This window comes from Dendrobates tinctorius, unplaced genomic scaffold, assembly GCF_039654945.1.
Source record: "Dendrobates tinctorius isolate UK_male_01 unplaced genomic scaffold, ASM3965494v1 ptg000156l, whole genome shotgun sequence".
Classification (NCBI taxonomy): domain Eukaryota; kingdom Metazoa; phylum Chordata; class Amphibia; order Anura; family Dendrobatidae; genus Dendrobates; species Dendrobates tinctorius.
This window is the reverse complement of record NW_027361823.1, coordinates 32,058,337-32,070,725: the sequence shown is the minus strand read 5'-3', so window position 1 is coordinate 32,070,725 and position 12,389 is coordinate 32,058,337. Positions and strand designations below refer to the sequence as shown.

Genomic DNA, 12,389 nt, shown 5'->3' with positions numbered 1-12,389 from the left:
TATTGCATGTGGCAAAATGGCAAATATATGTTATGTTGCATAAGGGCAAGTAAACTAAAAAAAATTATATTAGTAATAATTACTGTTGATAACACTGTGCTATCAAGGTTTTGTCCCTCGGACAATTTTGAGTGTTCCTGATGGATTTTTTTCATACTGATTTCAGAAATAACTTCCGATTTTTCCTATCACGTAAAGTTTTTGAGAAATGGTATGAAACATTATAATATTCTGTTATAATTCTAAAAACTCATATATGAACTTTTTGTGAAACAGTATATTCTGAATTTTTCTTTTCAAATAATTTTATTGAAGTATATTGTGAATTTTTCACTGAAATAACATAAATTGCTTATCTACACATATGCAAGCACTTTTCATGCAAATTCCGCGCAGGCATATTGAATCATTCGGCTGACGGTGTACGGAGCATACAACATCTCTTGGGCAGGGGAGGAATCAAAAGACAATACTGACATACTTAGAGCATGGCTGAATGGATCACAACCTTTAATGCCGTTCGCTGTCCCAATAATATGGAGAGAGCAGAGAGATCATGTAACAGATTGCTACTTCTGCCTTACAAATGTAACAGGATATTCAGCAAAGAACAAGAAATCAATAGAATATCCTAATCTTCCTTCAGCCATAAGACCAGTGCCACACGATGAAAGTCTTTGTGTTCCAAAGCCGCTCAAAGTATGGACAATGGAGGATGATGAAGATGAACTAACAATGTCGGTGGAAAATGAAACTGCTGCAGACCCAGACTTTGAGCCTTTTACATCTAATCCACATCTGTTCAGTCAAGCTGATCTGAGTGACTTGGTCAGAGATTTGAAATTGTCAAAGAGGCTGGCAGAATTATTGGGATCAAGGCTAAAAGAATGGAATCTCTTATTACCAGGAACAAGAGCTTCTGTTTTTCGCAGTCGTCAAGAAGACCTTAATCAATTTTTCAACCATGTCGACAGTTTACCTTTTGCAACAATGTCTTGGGGTTGTTTGGTACTCTTGCATGCAAACATGACGCGAAGGAATGGCGACTGTTCATTGACTTGTCAGTTTTAAGTCTGAAGGCTGTTTTACTACACAACGGAAATATCTATCCTTCTATACCTATTGGACATTCCTTACACATGAAAGAAACTTATGAGAATATGGAGTTACTGTTGACCCACCTTAATTATAGAAATTATAACTGGAACATATGTGGTGATCTAAAAGTTGTTGCACTTCTTCTTGGACTGCAGCTTGGATATACCAAGTATTGTTGTTTTATTTGAGAGTGGGACAGTCGTGCACAAGAAATGCACTATTTCAGAAAGGACAGGCCACTCCGCGAAAACCTGGTTGCTGGACAGATGAATGTTAAACATAATCCTCTCGTTGATCCAGAAAAGATATTTCTCCCTCCTTTGCATATTAAACTTGGGCTTATGAAGAAATTTTTAAAAGCAGTAAACAAACAATCGGAAGCCTTTTCTTACTTGTGTCAGAAATTTCCAAGAATAAGTGATGCAAAGATTAAAGAAGGTATTTTTACTGGCTCACAGATCAGAGATATAATGAATGACTGTAGCTTTGATGGTCTTTTGTAAGGTGCAGAACAAGGGGCATGGAGAGTGTTTAAAGATGTGACCTTCAACTTCCTTGGCAACAGCAGGGCACCTCACTTTGAACAACTCGAGGACAACATGCTCACAGCATAGCATTTGATGAAATGCAATATGTCACTAAAAATGCATTTTTTACATTCTCACTTGGACTTTTTTCCAGCCAATCTTGGTGCCATTAGTGATGAACATGGTGAAAGGTTTCACCAAGACATTGCGCTGATGGAGAAAAGGTACCCCGGGAAAGTAGAGTACGTCAATGCTGGCTGACTATTGCTGGAATCTTATTTGAGAAGCATCTGACATGGATTATAAATGAAAGTCTTCTGCAAAGCGCTTTTGAATAATTGCTTTTGCTACTGACATCGATGCACATGTATGTAGTGTCTCGGATATCATAATGTAGACTATAAACTGCTGTTTCCTAAAAAAGTTATGTGATACAGACTTTTGGAGCACATATTCATGTTCAGCATATCAAAATCTATAAGATACAATAAAGTTTTCTCAGGGGACAAGAACTTCCCTGAAATTTGTTGTGCAGTGTAATTCATGAAGACCGTATTAATCAAATTTGGGTACATTTTCTATTACAGGATTGTTCTTGTCTCCTACACCACAATGAACATTGTGAACATTGAAATGCAGAACTACAGATCTATGTATCAGCCATGAACTTCTTACAGAAAGCAAACAAGGTACTGTATTAAGAAAATCATCATTCAGCAAAGCACTAAAATGTGAACATTTTTTGACATCTTTGCTGAAAAAACTATTAAAAAAACTTTGTGGAGACCCCTCTATAGATGTTTTATACTGTCAATAAATGATTTAACCAGTGAAATGTCATAATTATTAACCAGATAGTAAATAGGCATAGTAAAAATTCAGTTTCTACGCTCAGTAGAATTAAATTGTATAGCTTAAAGGTACAGAGGTGCAAAAAAGTTTGTGAACCCTTCAGGGTATGTGCAGATGTTCAGTAATTGGCAGTGCTTTGAACGCAGCACATGTCTGCTGTATCCAAAGCGCTGCTGGCTATTGTACACAGGTGATTTCTCTGTGTTCATTGAACCGGTGAAATTTATCTTGCAGAGACTAGCTAGATAATTTGACCTGCTTCGGTCTAGAACGACGCGCCACATGTCCATCTCCGAGGGTGAAATCCCATCCACTATGCTGTAGCATCTGGACGCTTCAGGTTAGACGCTGCGCAAGCACATAGCATCCAACCTGCAACGTTTACTGACCGTTGCACCTACCCTCAGAATTTTTAATATTGTCATGTCAGTTTTTTTGCAAAAAAAAATAATTTTTTTTTTTTGGATTGTTGGTTTTAAATGAAAGAATAATTGTTTTTAATTGTTGTTACAGAGATGTGGTGAGGAAGGCATTGTGTCTATAATAGCCTGATCGACAAGAAACGGCCGTCGTCCTCTGCTGCATCCATGTACTACTTGTATTGCATAAAAAAACAATTGTTTTACTGCATCACATAGTGCTACCCATTTTTTTCTCTTTGGCCTGGACTTTGTACAACTCTGATCATTTCAGGTGTTGCACCCAGGATTTTGCAAGCCGCACACTGCTGGTCTTCCTAGTAAGCTTGAAAAGGTATGTCATAAGTTGTTGTTTGGTTCTGATTGATTGGTTCATTACTTTACACATGTTATTGTGAACAGTTAAGCAAATTATGAAACGATCTCTAAAAGGTCTAAAGTTGAAGACGACACATTTCTCTTGTATTTTAGGCCAATATATAAAATATATATAATTTATATATACAGTGTATATATATATATATATATATATATATATATATATATATACACTCACTGGCCACTTTATTAGGTACACCATGCTAGTAAGGGGTTGGACCCCCTTTTGCCTTCAGAACTGCCTCAATTCTTCGTGGCAGAGATTCAACAAGGTGCTGGAAGCATTCCTCAGAGATTTTGGACCATATTGACATGATGGCATCACACAGTTGGCGCAGATTTGTCGGCTGCACATCCCTGATGCGAATCTCCCGTTCCACCTCATCCCAAAGATGCTCTATTGGATTGAGATCTGGTGACTGAGGAGGCCATTTGAGTACAGTGAACTCATTGTCATGTTCAAGAAACCAATCTGAGATGATTCGAGCTTTATGACATGGCGCATTATCCTGCTGAAAGTAGCCATCAGATGTTGGGTACATTGTGGTCATAAAGGGATGGACATGGTCAGCAACAATACTCAGGTAGGCTGTGGCGTTGCAACGATGCTCAATTGGTACCAAGGGGCCCAAAGAGTGCCAAGAAAAAATTCCCCACACCATGACACCACCACCACCAGCCTGAACCGTTGATACAAGGCAGGATGGATCCATACTTTCATGTTGTATACGCCAAATTCTGACCCTACCATCCGAATGTCGCAGCAGAAATCGAGACTCATCAGACCAGGCAACGTTTTTCCAATCTTCTACTGTCCAATTTCGATGAGCTTGTGCAAATTGTAGCCTCAGTTTCCTGTTCTTAGCTGAGAGGAGTGGTACCCAGTGTGGTCTTCTGCTGCTGTAGCCCATCTGCCTCAAAGTTCGACGCACTGTGCGTTCAGAGATGCTCTTCTGCCTACCTTGGTTGTAACGGGTGGCAATTTGAGTCACTGTTGCCTTTCTATCAGCTCGAACCAGTCTGCCCATTCTCCTCTGACCTCTGGCATCAACAAGGCATTTCCGGCCACAGAACTGCCGCTCACTGGTTTTTTTTTCTTTTTCGGACCATTCTCTGTAAACCCTAGAGATGGTTGTGCGTGAAAATCCCAGTAGATCAGCAGTTTCTGAAATTCTCAGACCAGCCCTTCTGGCACCAACAATCATGCCACGTTCAAAGGCACTCAAATCACCTTTCTTCCCCATACTGATGCTCGGTTTGAAATGCAGGAGATTGTCTTGACCATGTCTACATGCCTAAATGCACTGAGTTGCCGTCATGTGATTGGCTAATTAGAAATTAAGTCTTAACACACAGTTGGACAGGTGTACCTAATAAAGTGGCCAGTGAGTGTATATACGGTGTATATATATATATATATATATATATATATATATATATATATATATATACACACCGTATATATATATATATATATATATATATATATATATAGTTTTGGCACTCTGCATGGTTTGTACCTAGTAACACCCCCTGTTGCAAGTATCACAGCTAGTAAATGCCTTTTGTAGCCAGCCAAGAGTCTTTCAATTCTTGTTTGAGGGATTTTACTTGGAAATGTCTTTCAGTTCTATAAGATTCCTGGGTCGTCTTGCATGCACTGCTATTTTGAGTTCTAGCCACAGATTTTCAATGATGTTCAGATCAGGGGACTGTGAGGGTCATTGTAAAACCTTGTGCATTTTGAGGTAGTCTATTGTGGATTTTGATTGGTGTTTAGGATCATTATCCATTTGTAAAAGCCATCCTCTTTTCAACTTCAGCTTTTTGACAGATGATGTTATGTCTGCATCAAGAATTTGTTGAAATTTAATTGAATCCATTCTTCCCTCTACTTGTGAAATATTCCCCTTGCCATTGACTGCAACACAACCACAAAGCGTGATTGATCCACCCCCATGCAAAATTCTGTGCCTTTTTTTCTCCATACATACCTTTGATCATTGTGGCCAAAGAGTTCTATTTTAACCTTATTGGTCCACAGGTCTTGTTTGCAAAATGCATCAGACTTGTTTAGATGTTCTTTTGCATGCTTCTGATGCTGAAATTTATAATGAGGTTCAGGAGAGGTTTTCTTCTGATAACTCTTCCATGAAGGCCATATTTGTGCAGGCATTTCTGTACAATAGAAAAATCTTTCTGAAGTATGCTGTCAAGCATGGGTTGTGATTTGCCTCTCTAGCAATCCTACGAGTAGCTCTCACTAAAATTTTATTTGGTCTTCCAGATCTTATCTTGACCTTCACAGTTCCTGTTATCTGCCATTTCTAATTACATTTCGAACTGAGGAAAGGGCAACTTGAAAATGCATTGCTACCTTCTTAAAGCCTTCTCCTGCTTTGTGGGCCTCCACCATTTTTATTTTCAGAGTGCTAGGCATCTGCACAGGAGAACCCGTAGTGGCTATTTTTTGGCACAAAGTTAGAGGAGGCTGTGTTTTGATAAAGTTTGGAAATTTGCATCACATGGCCTTTATGAACGATGATAGTGAACAAGCCAGAACCCTAACAGGCTAATTACGGTCTTAAACCTTAATAAAAGTTATCTGAGCACACAATTCTCCAAGGGTGCCCAAACTTTTGCATCAACCCATTTTCCTTTTTTAATTTTTTAATCCTGACTCTCCTATACGTAGCTTCACAGTCCTAGAACAAGGTGTCGGCGGAGAAAGATGCCCGCGGGGCCTCTTTGTATCGATAAAGTTCAGCGATAGAGGTTGAGAGTATACTGTCTGACCCCACGTGGTCCCCCTGGTCAGGCCTGAAGCCCGCTCCGCCAACAGTCAGGGGTGCAGTATGGGACGTCAATTCTATCTGGGAGGTAAGCAAGCCCACATTCATAGGCTGCTCGCCGTCTGTTGGCATCTGGGATGGCAGTAAGCAAAATGGCCTGGCTTTCTGATGTCATGCTGCGGAGAGTGAGCAAAACTTCCCATGCTGTGCACGCTGCCTTCCCACCAAAGACCCCATCTTCTCGCACTGATAGCCTTTTATCTCTGACCCGCCTCCTGCAGTCAGTTGCCTAGTTCTGTCCTGGTCAGAAAGTCTCCCTCCTGGCCACCAGCGTGTCAGCCCCAATAGTTCCGACCCCGAAACGAGAGAAGCACTGCCAGATGTATTACTAGGGATGTTACCGAGAGAAGCACTGCCAGATGTATTGGCGGGGATATTACTGGCCTGGTCCATCTCCCTACACTGTCATGCAGATGACAGCATGAGGAACAACCGATTTTCGGGGTGATGAACTCAAACAGTAACACAGACTTCCTGTAGAAGTCCATGTTCGGGGTCTGTGCCAGAATAGTAGGTGTTCGGTACAGACCTCAACCTTTACTGTTTGGATTCGCCCATCACTAGTCATTTCATCCTCAACTTTCTCAACTGTTCACAATAACAGTAATTTTAACCATGGGTGACCAAATTGTTACATGCCACTGTATATATTAGGATGGGGTCATAGCAGCATTTGGCAATTGTTTGTGTCTGTTCCATTTTAGGAAAAGACAAATAAAATCCATGCTCAAATTAATCTGTTGCATAAGTAATGTAAATGGAATTAGAGGCCCCACTAATTATTTTGGGGTCTGTCTTTTTTTACGTTTTATGTCAGTTTTTATTAAAAAAAAAGTCTTCATGCAGAACTTTTTTGGGGAGGATTATAAAACAGAACATTTCTTTTTGGTTATCGAGCTTCCTTGTTTTTTTTTAATCAGTTATGGAACTGATGCCTTTTGGGCAAGAATTCTATTTATCTGTTTTTCATATGTAACAGAAAGATAGAATTACCAAACATTGGTGTGATCACATTGTTCTGAGTTCACAGTGAGATCACAGTGGGTTGTGAGTTTCATTGCTGGTTTAGAGGGCTGTAAAACTAGCCTTAAGTTGGCTGGTGACTTTGTGGAACACCTCTGTGCATGGATGAACCTGGCATCACTGCTGCTTCCGCGGACATGTGCAGTGCCCTGATGAAGCTGAGGACCTTACACTCAGCTTCACTTCACTAGGCAGGGAGGCAAAATGCTGCACATTTAAGCAAGATTTTCAAACTGACAGATGTCAGTTTGGAGGTGAAAAAGGGCCTCCTCACAGGTTGCACCAATGGTATGTCCGTCCTTACCAGAGAGGCCTGGCAAGGTGCAAGTGGGTCATATTGGCAATTACTCAAACACATTGGGGGACATTCAATAAATGCATGGGACAGCAAGGCAGAGACCCAAAACCAGGACTGACCTGCTGTATATGGGACGGTTGAAGCCCATAGTTATCTGTGTTTGATGGGGCGTAATATATAAAGGTTTTTCAGAAATAATTCTCTGCTTGCAATTAGTTCTTCAGCAGTCTCCAACTACAATTGATAGCATTACATATATGTGTTGCTATACCTTAAAGGAGTTATACCAAGTTTAGAAGTTATCCCCATCTACTATTTATAACTTCTATGGGGGTCCAGACAACCATTGAGACCCCCATCGATCCCAAGACCAGGGGTCATGGAGTTATTTGTGTCTTTAGAACAGTGTTCGATCAAGCTGATCACTGCACTCAGTTACACTGGGTACAGAAATTATTCACACCTCTTTAAATTTTTCACTCTTTGTTTCATTGCATCCATTTTGTAAATTCAAAAAAGTTCATTTTTTTATTTTTTTCTCATTAATGTACACTTTGTACCCCATCTTGATTGAAAAAAAACAGAAATGTTGAAATTTTTGCAAATTTATTAAAAAAGAAAAACTGAAATTTCACATGGTCATAAGTATTCAGACCCTTTGCTCAGACCCTCATATTTAAGTTACATGCTGTCCATTTCCTTGTGATCCTCCTTGAGATGGTTCTACTCCTTCATTAGAGTCCAGCTGGGTTTAATTAAAACTGATAGAACTTGATTTGTAAAGGCACACATCTGTCTATATAAGACCTCACAGCTCACAGTGCATGTCATACCAAATGAGAATCATAAGGTCAAAGGAACTGGCCAAGGAGCTCAGAGATAGAATTGTGGCAAGGCAAAAATCTGGCCAAGGTTACAAAAGAATTTCTGCAGTACTCAAGGTTCCTAAGAGCACAGTGGCCTCAATAATCCTTAAATGGAAGAAGTTTGGGACCACCAGAAGTCTTCCTAGACCTGGCCATCCAGCCAAACTGAGCAATCGTGGGAGAAGAGCCTTGGTGAGAGAGGTAAAGAAGAACCCCAAGATCACTGTGGCTGAGCTCCAGAGATACAGTAGGGAGATGGGAGAAAGTTTCACAAAGCCAACTATCACTGCAGCCCTCCACCAATCAGGCCTTTATGGCAGAGTGACCCGACGGAAGCCTCTCCTCAGTGCCAGACATATGAAAGCCAGCACAGAGTTTGCTAAAAAACACATGAAGGACTCCCAGACTATGAGAAATAAGATTCTCTGGTCTGATGAAACAAAGGTAGAACTTTTTGGTGATAATTCTAAGTGGTATGTGTGGAGAAAACCAGGCACTGCTCATCACCTGCCCAATACAATCCCAACAGTCAAACATGGTAGTGGCAGCATCTTGCTATGGGGGTGTTTTTCAGCTGCAGGGACAGGATAACTGGTTGCAATTGAAGGAAACATGAATGGCGGCCAAGTACAGAGATATCCTCGATGAAAACCTCTTCTAGAGTGCTCTGGACCTCAGACTTGGCCGAAGGTTCACCTTCCCACTAGACAATGACCCTATGCACACAGCTAACTGTTGTGAGCTCATTTTCGGGTTTGCCTCTGGCTTCTGGTGAGGGTTATGGAGCTGGCTGTGCTGACAGAGGAGTAGTGAGTTCTCTATCTGGACTCCCTCTGTTGGTGAAGGGAGGTAATGAAGCTGATCTAAATGGCAGAGACCGGCCACCTGATGAAGAGGACTGCGATTGGACATCAGGAGTTTCTGATTGGATTTAAGGCAGCCGACTCCCTAGTTTCTTGCTGGTGATTTTTCCTGACTGTGGCTCCTGGTTTTCAGTTTGGTTCCTGCCTTCCTAAAGCTAAGTTTTCTCTGCTATTGTTCATATGAGTTTTTGTCTGGTTTACTTAGTTTTTGTGTTCAGCCAGCCCTGGCTGAGACTGGGCTGAATCCCCATTTTGTCTCTGATCAGTTGATCTCTTTTGCTCTGTCTTCAGAATATACCTGAGTGCTGATATAGTGATTTGAAGTCTAGCGACTTCAGGGCCTTTTTCTATCAGACGTGTTGGACATTCTTTTTGGCAGGGTTTTTTGCGTGATTGCAGACAGCAGCTTTTCTTTCCTGTCCTTTCTAGTTAGCGAGGGCCCCATCGTTTGCTCAGCCTATCTTTCTACCTGTGTCTGTGTTTTCATCTTGTTTCACTGACAATACATGTTGGGGGCTGTCTATTGCTTTGGAGTCTGCTCTGGGGCAGTTTAGATTTTCCCTTTCTTTCTTTAGGCTTATTTAGTTCTCCGGCCATGACGAGGGGTCTAGGACCACCGTAGGCATGCTCCACGGCTGCTGCTAGTTGTTGTGAATAGGATCAGGGGTCTGCAATCCGCTAGTTACCAACCTCTCCGGTTTTCTGGGCTTAGCTTGCTTTTTGTTTTTTCCTCTTCGGTGACTCATTCATAACAGCTAACATAACAAAGGAGTGGCTTCAGAACAACTCTGTGACCATTCTTGACTGGCCCAGCCAGAGCCCTGACCTAAACCCAACTGAACATCTTTGGAGAGATCTGAAAATGGCTGTCCATCAACGTTCACCATCCAACCTGACGGAGCTGGAGAGGATCTGCAAGGAAGAATGGCAGAGGATCCCCAAATCCAGGTGTGACAAACTTTTTGGATCATTCTCAAGAAGACTCATGGCTGTACTAACTCAAAACAGTACTATTCAATACTGAGCAAAGCGTCTGAATACTTATGGCCATGTGATATTTCGGTTTTCCTTTTTTAATAAATTTGCAAAAATTTCTACATTTCTGTTTTTTTCAGTCAACATGGGGTGCAGAGCGTACATTAATGAGAAAAAAAATGAACTTTTTTGAATTTACCAAATAGTTGCAATAAAGCAAAGAGTGAAAAATTTAAAACGGTCTGAATACTTTTTGTACCCACTGTATCTTCAACAGTCCAGAGATATAATTTTCTGCTTGCGATAAGTTGCGATAAGTTCTTCAGCTGTCTCCAACCACAAGTTTCAGTATTACTTATATGTGTTGATGTGTCTTAAAAGAGTTATAACAAATTTAGAAATTATGGGGGGGGTCCCAGTGGTTGGACCAATCATTTGGGGTCCTACCACAGGGACCCCCATCGATTCTGAGACCTGCAGCTCTGAAGTGGTCTGTGTGAATATAGCACCTCTATGCCACTGATTTTAATGGGAGTGCCGAATATTGCGCTCAGTTATCTCTGGAGGAATAATTACGATCCTTAGCTGATGTAAAACTACAGGTGTGATTTTGCAACAGCCAGAGAGCCACAAATTCGATTTATTGAGTAACGGGACAAATAATGAATTTGTTCAAAATTCCAAATGTTGTATACAATATATTGACTCGGTTCACACATAGCATACATTAACTGTCTATGAATGTCTTATAAAGTCTATCTATAAGAAGAGCGTGCAGGGCTCACAAATAAACTTAAACTCACCTTCCAATGACCACTCATCTCGTGGAATAATGCATAATTAAACATAAGCACGACAAACAAAAGAAATGTTTATTTGTTACAGAAATAACAAGACAGATCACAAATGATTTATAGTTCTATAATGACAGGTAGAGAGACAATACGAATGTAGTTTAACTCATAATAGTGGGTCAGCATAACTAAAACCCTCTAGTGTGTGGTTACAGTGACTTCAGTATTAGCAGCATGAGGTCTAATACATGAGAGCTTCTTCAGGCTGTATGACAACTTTCGATTTCCCATTATCAAAATAATTGAGTTAAATGTTGGAAAAGCAGAAACTACAATATAGGAAAAAAAAAATATAAAGTTGCTGTCTTCCTCTACCCCATTAAATAATGAGCTCAGGGACCCATAAAATATTACATACAAAAGAAGCAGATAAGTTACTGTTTTAGCTGCTGATAAATGAGAATTAATTCTTGAATTTCCAGACGCTTCATTGCTTTTCTTCATCCGTATCATGTGCTTACACAAAGAGGTGACAATGGCTCCAGCAGTGAGAAATATTACAGTAAAAGCAATGGCAGCAAACAGCATGTAAATCTGGAACAGACATTTGCATCTGCTTCTAAGATTGTAAGATAATGTTAAAGTTAGATTTCCAGCTGTAAGACCAGTCACAGGCTCAATGTCCATGTCTAGATCCAAGTAGGCTGATACTCCAACGGACCAAGATGCAGCGATAGAAATAATGAGCAGCCAAGGAACATATAAAGGGGCCTTTGCCTTGAGCTTGTAGAAGAAAGACCAGTTGAAATTGGCAATCTTAGTGCAGTAATAGAAGCAAAGGCAGGTGGAACTCCAAAGACTTGAGAACGCCAATGACGACAGTATGACCACAAAAAGCTTCGACACCCAGTCTTGCATGTAGAACTTCACAGACATATAGAGAGTGACCCTATCAGTTGTAATTGCTGCTTGACCCACAATATTGATAAGGGCAATGCTGTTGATTATTAGCATGGATGGATTACAATCACTGGTCTTTAACCAGTTTAGAAAATGAACTGTTAGGATGAAAAGATTTCCTGATACGCCAGTCACTAGAAAGAAGACATAGATTCCAAAAGCCCAAGTGGGTTCAATAAAAGACATGTTGGATTGACTGCAATTTGGCTTCTGAATAATATTCTCTCCTTTCATGAATAACAATGGCAAACATTGACCTGTACACTAGGTTTTCCTACTTAACTATACATACCCATTTTGCATGGACGGTCATACTTTGTTCAGCTCTCGGTGATGGCAAAATGCAGATAAATTGAGAATTGCCCACAAATGGAATGTTTTTTTTTGCCTTTTGTAAAAAGTAAATGAGAAATTAAAACTAGGCAAATGCTGTATAAGTGACAGATAAATTCAGTGTTTACTTCCTGCATGTAATGTATATGTG

General features: G+C 40.4%; 1 protein-coding gene across 1 annotated transcript; it reads right to left on the bottom strand.

Annotated features, from left to right (window-relative positions):
- Positions 1–11,143: 11,143 nt before the first annotated feature.
- On the bottom strand, positions 11,144–12,091 carry LOC141051235 (taste receptor type 2 member 39-like). Its single transcript, XM_073548106.1, has one exon. The coding sequence runs from the start codon at positions 12,089–12,091 to the stop codon at positions 11,144–11,146; it is 948 nt and encodes a 315-aa protein (XP_073404207.1).
- Between the last annotated feature and the right edge of the window lie 298 nt (positions 12,092–12,389).